Genomic DNA, 13,259 nt, shown 5'->3' on the forward strand with positions numbered 1-13,259 from the left:
GGTAAGGGGCATGACATTTCCCGACCAGGCGCCGAGTGCTGCCAATCACAACACACACTGGCCCAGCTAACCAATCACAGCACACACTGGCCCAGCTAACCAATCACAACACACACTGGCCCAGCTAACCAATCACAACACACACTGGCCCAGCTAACCAATCACAACACACACTGGCCCAGCAAACCAATCACAGCACATTTCGTATTTCAGAAGGTGGGCCTTCATTTGATACAGGAACTATTGGAGCCGTTCATGCCAGACTGAGGAGAGGTGTGTTGTAATAATGTAAAATATGTGAAAAATAATGTGTTTTTCGAACAACCTAGTATGAGAGACTGTTTTAGTACACCCCCAAAACAAAATCAAGACTTTGTAAAAGAGCATAATAGGACCCTTTTAATCAAAATGACACGTGTGCTGAGTGTGCAATTAGCAATCAAGTGCATGCAACAGAATATTGAATTTATGTTTAATATACTACTAATTAGATCCATTTACTTCATAGACATCCTTAATATCTGGTATCGCCATTCTGCTCTCTGTTTGTTCTGTTGTTGGTGTTTTTTTTTTTTTTTAGTCTGGACAAAAACACTGTACACATGCTGTGTGGAATCAGTTTTCAGTACCAGCGTATTTTAATGAGTATCGGGCCTGATACCGATATTGCTAATTTTTGCTATGGCCAATTTTGTCCTCAGCAATTTATGAAAGCCTGAAGCAAAAAGCTTACCAGTCATTATATTGCAACTAATGTAACTAATGAAATGACCCCTTTAACGTTTAGGTTTACACATTTAAAGACTGCTGTGGCAGCTGTGGATTTTGCACCAAGTGAATAGAAGTCAATAGAGAACCGTCACAAACTCCTCTTCTGGGATGTGGCTAATACGACCTCAAATGAGCAAGTCAAAAACCCACTGGAAATAGTACACCATCTGGTCACCTTTGGCATACTTTTTTCAATGTGCTATGATTCGGGACACACAAATTCTAATATCTGTACTCTTTAAAAAAAGGATACTGTGCGAATTGAGTGCCTTACCATTGAGTTGACTGAGCGGGCGTCCTCTTCGTAGTTGACGACAGGAGGTGGTTCTTTGCCCTCGTTCTCTTGCATCTTCTGTTCTAGTAGTTCTCTCTGTGCCATTAGTTTGGCCTCCGAACAGCGCAGCAGCTGGACCGTCTGTCTCAACTCCTCCAGAGACTGCTTCTGACTGAGTAACATCACCACGCTGAAAAGAGAGAGAGAGAGAGAGATCGCGCAGTTCAATCCACAATAAATGCTTCCTGTTAATCTCTTTATAAGGATTTTTTTGAATGTTATGTCAGAGGCAGAAGCACTGTCGAGGTTATTTCTGTAATCAATTTTACTCTAAACTGAAATGCAACCAAAATATAGCAAAAATGTCTTTAATAAATGCATGCAACTAATTAGTTCATTTTAATCATTAATATTTAATTTGTCAAGGCCTGTTTCACACTGCACACATAATTACAGCACAATGTCATGAATTTCAATTTCAATTTTCAACCTAAGTTCAATTTGCTTTGCACAGCCAAAACTGGCTCAGTAATATAATATGCTCATGGTGTGAAACAGGCCAAACCGTTTTATTCTGATTTCTAAAAGGAGAGAAAACTATCCTAGAACCTTAACAAATATGAAATATCATCCACAACCAAGAAACATTTGTACAAATGTGAATTAAAAAAAAGCACATACATAAGATATTAATCTTACTTATGTATGATTAAGTCCATAAAGTGTGGGAAAATATTAATTATTGCATATATCAGCACTGAGTTCAGTTGGCTAAACTGGAACGGGGAAGTTCAGGTGTAGAGCTGAGCAGCACTGCCGCCCATTTGCAGAGGTGATTATATCATTATATCAGATACTGGATTACCCAGCAGACCTTAAAGAATGTGCTGAAGCTGGACAAATCCTCATCTATCCAGCACAAAAGCACAAAAGCATGAGCTCCATCAGCCCGAGCCCTTTCATCTTCACAGAGGTGCAGAGGTCAGCACGGACTGGTCTGCTCAGCCTAATGAATCTCTGGAAACACTTGAGTTCTCCACACTTCTCTACTGCATTAATTGCTCTAGCTAACACAGAGAGAACACTGAAGCAGGAATGACCATGAATGGAAATTCAGTTGAATGATGTTTTCGGTGAAAAAAGCCCCTGCTGCCTGACATTGTATAACTCCTGAATTCAAAACACAACTAATGTAAACTAACATTAGTAAACCAGCATTACGGAAATACTGGCTAAATATTTTCTCTGGTATTTCTCCTGTAATCAAGACAACATTAAAACACTATTTAAAATTCTGTAGGTTTTTCAATAAAAATAAGTTATTGCATGAAAAAAAAAATGATTTCAGTTTCTGAATTTCTATCTTTACTTTCTCTAGGTTTTTTTCTGCATTTTAATAAAGTTTTAATTAATTTTTCTATTTGTCATCTTGTGGTAAAATCGCGCTGATTTTATATAATCTGTGTAGAGGGTAAAGGAGGTTAATTCTCTTACTCTGATTTCTTCTCGTATGTTTTGGTAGATTCCTCTATTTTGTTCTCCAGGTCCAGCATGAGGTCCTCTTTGCTGTGGAGACTCTGCTGGGTTAGGAGCAGCTCCTCTGAGGTGGACTTCAGCCTGAGATCAGTCAAACACACATCTTCAGTACTTTATCTGGCAAATCAAGTCACTTACGACTAGTAGCATAAAAAATAGCTGTGCTTACTAAATATGGAGACTGCAGAAAAGACTAAAACTCACTAATGTACAACTAACGCTACCGAGTGTTAATATCACCAAACATAAGGACTGAAGCATTCATGCAAATCTTCCATATATACAGCTAATAAGTGACGCTGACTGAGAAATGAGCAACTCACATTGCTTGCAAATGGTCTGCTGTCAAATTATTCCACAGAATCTCATTTGCTTGAAGATTCTCCGTTTCTTCTAATAGCGTTGCATCAAATTCTACATTTGGTTCTTTGGCTTCTGGTGATCTGTTGGAATAGAAATGGAAAAGATCTCAGAGATATTTAACATTTCTGACAAAAAAAAATTAATAAAAATATACTGTCTATTTACAATATTATTTAAAAATAAAAAAGACATTACTTTTTTCTTATTTACACATTATACTAATTACAATCAATAAGCATTTTTTATTCACAAGTGTCTTACTTATAAATTTCGATGAAGTTGTCATACTCTGACAGTGGATCGATTTGGTCGATGGAAGTGTGTATTTCTTTGTGGACCTTCACTATTTCATCTGTTAACAGGCTGGTGATTTCACTGTACTCCTCCAGAATACCCTTACTAGAATAAAAAAATAAATATATCAGCATCTCTTATACTGGATTACCCAGCAGACCTTAAAGAATGTGCTGAAGCTGGACAAATCCTCATCTATCCAGCACAAAAGCACAGTTCACTGAGCTCCATCAGCCCGAGCCCTTTCATCTTCACAGAGGTGCAGAGGTCAGCACGGACTGGTCTGCTCAGCCTAATGAATCTCTGGAAACACTTGAGTTCTCCACACTTCTCTACTGCATCCATTGCTCTAGCTAACACAGAGAGAACACTGAAGCAGGAATGACCATGAATGGAAATTCAGTTGAATGATGTTTTCGGTGAAAAAAGCCCCTGCTGCCTGACATTGTATAACTCCTGAATTCAAAACACAACTAATGTAAACTAACATTAGTAAACCAGCATTACGGAAATACTGGCTAAATATTTTCTCTGGTATTTCTCCTGTAATCAAGACAACATTAAAACACTATTTAAAATTCTGTAGGTTTTTCAATAAAAATAAGTTATTGCATGAAAAAAAAAATGATTTCAGTTTCTGAATTTCTATCTTTACTTTCTCTAGGTTTTTTTCTGCATTTTAATAAAGTTTTAATTAATTTTTCTATTTGTCATCTTGTGGTAAAATCGCGCTGATTTTATATAATCTGTGTAGAGGGTAAAGGAGGTTAATTCTCTTACTCTGATTTCTTCTCGTATGTTTTGGTAGATTCCTCTATTTTGTTCTCCAGGTCCAGCATGAGGTCCTCTTTGCTGTGGAGACTCTGCTGGGTTAGGAGCAGCTCCTCTGAGGTGGACTTCAGCCTGAGATCAGTCAAACACACATCTTCAGTACTTTATCTGGCAAATCAAGTCACTTACGACTAGTAGCATAAAAAATAGCTGTGCTTACTAAATATGGAGACTGCAGAAAAGACTAAAACTCACTAATGTACAACTAACGCTACCGAGTGTTAATATCACCAAACATAAGGACTGAAGCATTCATGCAAATCTTCCATATATACAGCTAATAAGTGACGCTGACTGAGAAATGAGCAACTCACATTGCTTGCAAATGGTCTGCTGTCAAATTATTCCACAGAATCTCATTTGCTTGAAGATTCTCCGTTTCTTCTAATAGCGTTGCATCAAATTCTACATTTGGTTCTTTGGCTTCTGGTGATCTGTTGGAATAGAAATGGAAAAGATCTCAGAGATATTTAACATTTCTGACAAAAAAAAATTAATAAAAATATACTGTCTATTTACAATATTATTTAAAAATAAAAAAGACATTACTTTTTTCTTATTTACACATTATACTAATTACAATCAATAAGCATTTTTTATTCACAAGTGTCTTACTTATAAATTTCGATGAAGTTGTCATACTCTGACAGTGGATCGATTTGGTCGATGGAAGTGTGTATTTCTTTGTGGACCTTCACTATTTCATCTGTTAACAGGCTGGTGATTTCACTGTACTCCTCCAGAATACCCTTACTAGAATAAAAAAATAAATAAAAAAATTGTTTGTATCCATTTATCAATGTACCATGTCATTGATAGGAGATAGGATAGCTCATACTTGAGGGAAGAGTTTTGAACAAACATTACTTTTCTGAAAATCTATGATTGATTATTTTTAAAATGAACTGACAGTTAAGCTAATCAGTGGTTCTGAATATATAACTTTTCCCTGACTTTATTTTCAACACTGAAGAGACATCTGCATGGTTGTTTGACCCACACTGAACTGTCATATATAAATCAATCCCAGGAGGCTCTTGTAAATTTTTCCTTTGTGTGGATTAACCTCCACTTCAGATTACTGCAAGCTCTGTGATTAAAAAAACTTAAGAAAAGAGAAAAACCCCAAAAGACTTCCGTTCACCGCTAATCCTCTTACAGCTATGAGACTTTGGATTGGGGCTACATCATTGAGCAACTCACATTGCTTGCAAATGGTCTGCTGTCAAATTATTCCACAGAATCTCATTTGCTTGAAGATTCTCCGTTTCTTCTAATAGCGTTGCATCAAATTCTACATTTGGTTCTTTGGCTTCTGGTGAGCTGTTGGAATAGAAATGGAAAAGATCTCAGAGATATTTAACATTTCTGACAAAAAAAAATTAATAAAAATATACTGTCTATTTACAATATTATTTAAAAATAAAAAAGACATTACTTTTTTTCTTATTTACACATTATACTAATTACAATCAATAAGCATTTTTTATTCACAAGTGTCTTACTTATAAATTTCGATGAAGTTGTCATACTCTGACAGTGGATCGATTTGGTCGATGGAAGTGTGTATTTCTTTGTGGACCTTCACTATTTCATCTGTTAACAGGCTGGTGATTTCACTGTACTCCTCCAGAATACCCTTACTAGAATAAAAAAATAAATAAAAAAATTGTTTGTATCCATTTATCAATGTACCATGTCATTGATAGGAGATAGGATAGCTCATACTTGAGGGAAGAGTTTTGAACAAACATTACTTTTCTGAAAATCTATGATTGATTATTTTTAAAATGAACTGACAGTTAAGCTAATCAGTGGTTCTGAATATATAACTTTTCCCTGACTTTATTTTCAACACTGAAGAGACATCTGCATGGTTGTTTGACCCACACTGAACTGTCATATATAAATCAATCCCAGGAGGCTCTTGTAAATTTTTCCTTTGTGTGGATTAACCTCCACTTCAGATTACTGCAAGCTCTGTGATTAAAAAAAACTTAAGAAAAGAGAAAAACCCAAAAAGACTTCCGTTCACCGCTAATCCTCTTACAGCTATGAGACTTTGGATTGGGGCTACATCATGCAGTAAGGTTTTTAGTGCAGTTGCACTGGTTGCGCAAGGTCTACAAGAAAAGATTTAAATACACGTGGCGGTCCCAACAGTTCACAACACCCAGACACAGTACAATGCGAGGACTACACTGCCCTCCACAGTTCAAGAGGAAGCTGTATTCTCATTGTCAATGCTGAAAAACATCTAAACTTAGAGTTTTGGAGTGGGATTTTTTAATCATATAAATAAACAGACATATGGCATCCCGATTGACCCTGATACCTTGATGTGCATTTTTGGTGTGGTGCCTGAGGGTACAGAACTCAGGAAAGACACTCATTCTGTTATGGCCTTCACTACACTACTAGCAAGGCATTTAATATTATTTCAGTGGAAAAGTACAGACCCTCCAACACAGAGTAACTGGATAAAAGAAGCAATGTCTTGCATTCAGTTGGAAAAGATTAAATACATGATTTGAGGTTCGAAACGCAAGTTTTGAGACACATGGTTCCCCTTTATGAGATATTTTGAAGAGCTCCCTTGCCTTTAAGATGGAGTAGCTGACCTTAACCTCCCCTTCATTCCATATCTTCTTTCCACATTTAGATCCATTTATTATTTTCTTTTTTCCAATTTTTTTCTCTTTTCTTCTCTTTCTTAAAGTTGATTATTTATTTAGGTTTGTGTGTGTATATATATATATGGTATGTATGTATGTATGTATGTATGTATGTCTCTATTACCATTAAAATTACTTATTTTAGTTCCTCTATTATGTTACCTATAGTAGTATTCTGAACCACATTTAGATCCATTTATTATTTTCTTTTTTCCAATTTTTTTCTCTTTTCTTCTCTTTCTTAAAGTTGATTATTTATTTAGGTTTGTGTGTGTATATATATATATATACACATATTCTAATGAAGGTGTGCCTCTTCTGCTATATTCATAGCTGTTGCCAAGCCTTCCGCGTTAAAAGAGACAACTTATGGACTGAACAAACATGGGACACTTGATTTCTCGACTGTCAATTCTGGAAATTTTTTAATATTTTGACAACTAATTTATCTGTAGATATTACTATTATATGCTTAAAGTGTATATTGTTTGCACAATGCTTAAACATACAAACTGTTCAAAACTTTGAGGCCCGTAAGTTGTTGTTTTTTTATAATTAATTTTTATTCAGCAAGGAAGGACACAAATTGATCAAAAGTGACTGACAAAATGTATAATGATACCAATATTTACATTTAAAAAAAGATGCTGTTCTTTTGAACTTTCTATTCATCAAAGAATCCTAAAAAAACATAAAAAGATTAAACAGCACAACTGTTTTCAAGTACTGGAGTAATGGCTACTGAAAATTCAGCTTCACCAGCACATGTATAAATTGCATTTTACAATTTATTCAAATAGAAAATAGTTGTTTTAATTTGCAATAATATTTCTATAATGTTTTTGCTGTATTTCTGATAAATAAATACTTATTGAGCATAAAATACTTCTTTCAAACACATTCAAAAGTCGAACCAAACCCAAAAATTTTGAACGGTGGTATAAATGATCTAGTTTTGTTAATGTCTACATTTACTGGGACCCTGAAGGGACAATTCCAGACTATTTTTCAACATTATACATGTGTGTTTTGTCTAAATGTATTACAAAAATGTCTAACTGAAACGACACATTGCCATATGAACAACTGATCAGTAATCATACTGATTTAAGTTTCAAAAACCTTAACTAGACAACATTTTCTAGAACTGACAACATTCAAAAAAATGTATGTTCCTTACACCTAGAAAAGTAGTTATACCTCAATACAACCATTTAGACACAATTTAGTAACAATGTAGGTTCTTCATAGTTCCCTTTCGATACTTTACTTCGTACTGCGTCGCTAGACGCTATGGGAAACTCCTTTTCTCCGATTTACTGAAGCCTTTTTTTTTTCAATCACAGCACTGCCATTGTTTCAGAAATGAACCAATGAAGGCTCAGTAGAGCTGCGCGAGCCTATGGTGAAGCAGCGTGCCCGAACCCGCCAAAATGGGCGGGGCATCTGGCTATATAAGCAGGTGATCGACATAGGATCACTGATTCTTTCTCCTTCAGCGACGACATCTACTGCTTTTCGCTGATTCTACGAAATTTGAAGCCTTCGCCTGCAAGCTGATCCAGCGGCTGTTCTGCAGCAGCAAGGTCAGCTCGCCGCCTCCGCTCTCTGCTCACCGCTTGCAGCTCGCCACCCACAGCTCACCGCTCTCAAGCAGCACCGATTAGCGCGTCGCTTTGCAGCACCGGATCAGATCGCCGCTTCAAGCAGCTCTGTTCCCGCATCGCTCTCAAGGCAGCCCCGGTCAGCGCTTCGCTCACGAGCCGTCTGCAGAGCGCCTGTGTGAAAGCTTGAGCAAATTTCCTGCGACGTTGTTGCAAATGTCGCGCCACGGCTGTGGCTCATGCAGGACACCACTGCACGCTGATGACAGTGAATGCGTGCAATGTCTGGGGAAATCCCACACAGAAGCCGCGCTCACTGAGACGTCATGCATGAGTCTCGCCTCTTTGCGCTCGCAGATAGCTTTCTTTTCAGAAAGCACCCCCCCGTTTCCTTCCTCCCAGGAACCTGTGAGGAAAAAACAGTGGGGTAGAGGATCACAGCGCTCAGATATGAGTGACCTTACGTCGGCTAAAGGCCCGCGTACCTCACTCTCTCCACAAAGAGAGATTTCCCTCATCTCGTTCTCCCATCCAGACCAGCGCCCCTCTGCCATCGCGAGTAACCTGGTCTTGTTTGGGGGATCGGATGACGAGCCGCTCAATGACAGTATGTCCCTAGAGGCCTCTGATGCTGAGGATTGGTCGGGCTCCATTGCTGACCCCGCCCCCTTGCCGTCTGCGGAGCCGATCGACGCCAGGGTAGGTATGGACACCGAGCTCATCCATGTCCTATCAAAAGCCGTCGAGGAGCTTGGATTGGAGTGGTCTTCGCCTGAAGAGCCCACTCGCAGCCGCCAAGATGAGTGGTTTCTGCTGGGACGCCGCCAGACCCCTCCTCAGTGAGCTGCGCCCTTCTTCCCAGAGGTTGACGACGAGCTGACGAAGTCGTGGCGCGCCCCCATACTCAGCTCGTTTACACTTCTCTGTCTCCCGCCCTCACTACGGTCGATGGCGCAGCACAGAAGGGCTACGATAAGCTGCCTCCTCTGGACGAAGCGGCGGCTGCACACCTCTGCCCCCCCGCTGCCATCGGATGGAAGGCAAAGGCCGCTCATCCCTCGAAGCCCTGGCGAATGACTTCAGCCCTTGCGGGTCATGCTTACACCTCGGCGGGCCAGGCTGCATCTGCGTTACACTCTATGGCGGTGCTCCAAGTGTACCAGGCGAAGCTCCTTCGCGCCATGGATGAGTCTGGGCCAGAACACTCTGCAGCGTTCAGAGAGCTGCGCAGTGTCACCGATTTTGCCCTGCACGCCACAAAGACGACTGCACAGGCCATTGGGAGGTCGATGGCCAGCCTGGTGGTGCTGGAACGCCACTTGTGGCTGAATTTGACAGAGACCAAAGAAGCGGATTAAACCATCTTCCTTGACTCCCCGGTCACCCCCACTGGCCTTTTCGGACCTGCTGTGGAAGGGTTCACCGAGCATTTCACGGCTGCACAGAAGTCGTCCCAAGCCATGCGACACTTCCTGCCGAAGCGTTCCAGTTCTGCAGCTGCTGCCAGTCGCCCCAAGCCGGCGCCGACTCAACAGCCAGTTAAAACTACGCCTCCTGTGACTCAGCCCTCTGCACGGCCTGAGCCCAGGCAGCGCTCGCGCTCTGCAAAGCGCCACCCTTTCCTGAAGCGCCAGGGACCCCGGCCCAAGATTGTGCTGGACCCTGCGCCTCAGAAGCCATCCTGATCCCTAAGGAAGGAAGAGGAGGGGGCAAAGTCTCACTGTGGCCGGACCACCCCCCAAACTGCCTCGTATGTGTTCCCAGTCGCCCCGTCCAGTTCCGGGTGCTGGGAAAAATGTGTTTATTGCATGCAAAGGGCCCGTTCTAGCACCCAAGTGTACAACCGCTGTGATAGCGGACAAAATAAAACACAAACATACTCAAAAAGAGAGCAAATTTCCTTTTCCAAGCACGGCAAGCCCCGGGTCCCTTCACAGCGACCCGCCGCCCGAACCAATTCAACCCCTTGCCACAAGGGCCGAGGCCTGGCAGGCCATCCCCGTCGTGTCAAAGTTGGTTATGGGGATTATAAAACGAGGTTATCTACTCCAATTCGCTCGAGAACCCCCGCGTTTCTGCGGTGTGATCCCCACCTTAGTAGGGAACACGAAAGCTTGCGTTCTTCGTTCCGAGGTGGCTGTGCTGCTGGCGAAACAGGCCATAGAAATCGTTCCGCCAGCTCAGAGCGAATCAGGCTTTTACAGCCGCTACTATCTCGTCCCCAAAAAGAATGGCGGCCTCAGGCCCATCCTCGATCTCAGGATTTTGAATCGCGCCCTAGTAAAGTGCGCATTCAAAATGACCACTTTGAAACAGATCTTCTCGTTAATTCTCCCAGGAGACTGGTTCTTCTCTCTGGATCTGAAAGACGCTTACTTTCACATTCAGATAGCCCCCCCGTCACAGGCGCTTCTTGAGATTCGCCTTTGAGGGAGTGGCATATCAATATACGGTCCTGCCGTTCGGGCTGTCTCTGGCCCCATGCACTTTTACGAAGTGCATAGATGCGGCTCTCTCCCCTCTGAGACAGATGGGAATCCGCATTCTGAATTACCTCGACGACTGTCTTGTCTTAGCCCACACGATTGGCGCGTCCCTTCCTCTAAGAGTGTTTCAGAGGATGCTGGGCCTTATGGCTTCTGCATCGCCAGTACTGCAGTTAGGCCTCCTTCGCATGCAGCCTCTTCAACACTGGCTGAAACCCCTGGTTCCATCCCGAGCTTGGCGTCACGGACACCTTAGTATCAAGGTGGATCAAGCCTGCATTGCAGCCCTTGCCCCTTGGAAGGACCCTTCGTGGTTCAAACAGGGCGTACCCCTGGGGATGATGCACAAAAGGAAGGTCATCTTCACAGATGCGGCAAGCACGGGCTGGGGAGCCCTGTGCGATGGCAGACCAGCCTTTGGCACGTGGTCGAGCGAAGAGACAAAGCTGCACATCAACTGCCTGGAAATGCTGGCAGTATGGCAGGCCTTACAATCCTTCCTACCACATCTAGAAGGATGCCATGTCTTAGTCCGATCGGACAACATGACGGTAGTATCCTACATAAATCGCCAGGGCGGCCTTTCCCTCCCCACGCCTCTTCAGGATGGCAAAAGAGCCTACTGGAGTGGGCACATTGCCACTTGCGCTCCCTAAAAGCAGCACACATACCGGGCAAACTGAACCAGGGAGCAGACATGCTGTCTTGGAGCAACGTCCCCTCTGGCGAGTGGATGCTTCACCCCAGACGGTTCGGAGAATATGGGAGATCTTCGGGAAGGCAAAGGTCGACCTCTTCGCCTCAGAAGACAACTCTCACTGCCCAATCTATTTTTCAAAGAAAAGGGATGCACTGGCCAACGATTGGCCCAGCCTTCTCCTTTACGATTTTCCCCCGATCGCCCTGATCCCTCAGGTCATCAGGCGAATCAGGGAACAAAGGCACAAGGTTTTTCTAGTGGCCCTGCTCTGGAGAAACCAACTATGGTTCTCAAAAATGTCTCAGCTGCTCACGGCAGCTCCATGGCCCATTCCCCTGAGACGGGACCTCCTCTCTCAGGCGAACATGACGCTATGGCACCTCCAACCCAAGTTGTGGGCCCTACACTTATGGCCTCTCGATGGGAGCCTATGAACCTCCCAGAGGGTGTCTTAAATACCATTTCTCAGGCTAGAGCCCCATCCACAAGGCGCCTCTATGCCCTCAAATGGACGGTTTTCACTGCTTGGTGTACAAACCGCGGTGAGGATCCATCCACATGTGACATATCTTCGATATTGTCCTTCCTTCAAGAGCTGTTGGATAAGGGTTGCACCCCCTCCACTCTTAAGGTCTATGTGGCGGCTATAGCAGCTTTTCATGCTCCTATAGACAGGATATCAGTCGGCAGGAACATCCTTGTTGTTCGATTTTTGAAAGGGTCTAGGAGGTTGAACCCCCCTCGCCCTTCTACGGTCCCTATGTGGGATCTGTCTACGGTTCTATTGGCTTTGGCATCGGTTAAGCAAGTTGGAGATTTACAGGCGCTCTCTGTGAGCCCCTCCTGCATTGAATTCGGGCCTAACGACTCCAAGGTCATCCTGAAGCCTAGGCATGGTTACCTACCTAAGGTGCTCTCTACTCCATTCAGAGCACAGGTAATCACGCTCTCTGCGCTTCCCCCCTTGCAGGAGGACCAGGAGCTAAATCTGCTCTGTCCTGTCAGGGCATTAAAAATCTACATTGACCACTCCGCCTCTTTTAGGCACCAAGGGGCTTCCAGTCACAAAGCAAAGACTATCCCATTGGATAGTTGACGCAATAGCTCTTGCATACTCCTCCTTGGGCCTTCAATGCCCCATCGGGATCAGAGCACATTCCACGAGAGGCATGGCCTCATCCTGGGCATGGTCCAGTGGTGTGTCCATTGCAGAATTTTGTGCGGCGGCCGGCTGGTCCTTGCCATCCACCTTTGTCAGGTTCTACAACCTAGACGTCCTTGCTTTACAGGCTCAGGTCCTTTCTGCGTAACTCTCTCTCTAAGCTCAAAATGCTCCAGGAACCATATCCCCACCCTAAGGCTGGATTTAATCCTTGCTGGGTTTGACTATGTTTCGAACCCACTGAAGTTCCCACGCATGGGCTTAGTTTCCGGCACGCTCTCGGCCCTATCTAGATCCGAGGCTGTGCGAAGCTCTAAGAACAATTATGTAAGGCCGGGCTTGACCTTTATGAGTTAGCCCATTTCTTTGCCTCCTCTTGACCCCGAAAAGAATCCAGGTCTCTGGCTATGGCCTGCTTCATTGTGGTTGATCTATAGGGCCCCTTCTGGATGCCCTGGACAATTACTTATAAGTCGTTCATCTACCATAGCACTGTGTGATTGAATAGGTTCCCGTAGCGTCTAGCGACGCAGTACGTAGTGAAGTATCGAAAAGGGAATGTA

The 13,259-nt window shown here is 43.0% G+C and overlaps 1 protein-coding gene across 1 annotated transcript in view; it reads right to left on the reverse strand.

Moving 5' to 3' along the window:
- Nucleotides 1-13,259, reverse strand: part of LOC107603170 (tyrosine-protein kinase Fer-like) — a 58,236-nt gene that overhangs the window by 19,417 nt on the left and 25,560 nt on the right. Inside the window, exons 6-9 of the mRNA XM_016295885.1 lie at nt 5,575-5,712; nt 5,273-5,392; nt 4,019-4,141; nt 1,046-1,235 (exon numbers count right to left, since the gene is read on the reverse strand). Of these exons, the coding sequence (XP_016151371.1) occupies nt 1,046-1,235; nt 4,019-4,141; nt 5,273-5,392; nt 5,575-5,712 (571 nt within the window). The remainder of the gene's footprint in view (nt 1-1,045; nt 1,236-4,018; nt 4,142-5,272; nt 5,393-5,574; nt 5,713-13,259) is intronic.

This window comes from Sinocyclocheilus grahami, unplaced genomic scaffold (assembly GCF_001515645.1).
Source record: "Sinocyclocheilus grahami isolate Dianchi unplaced genomic scaffold, SAMN03320097.WGS_v1.1 scaffold342.1, whole genome shotgun sequence".
NCBI lineage: Eukaryota > Metazoa > Chordata > Actinopteri > Cypriniformes > Cyprinidae > Sinocyclocheilus > Sinocyclocheilus grahami.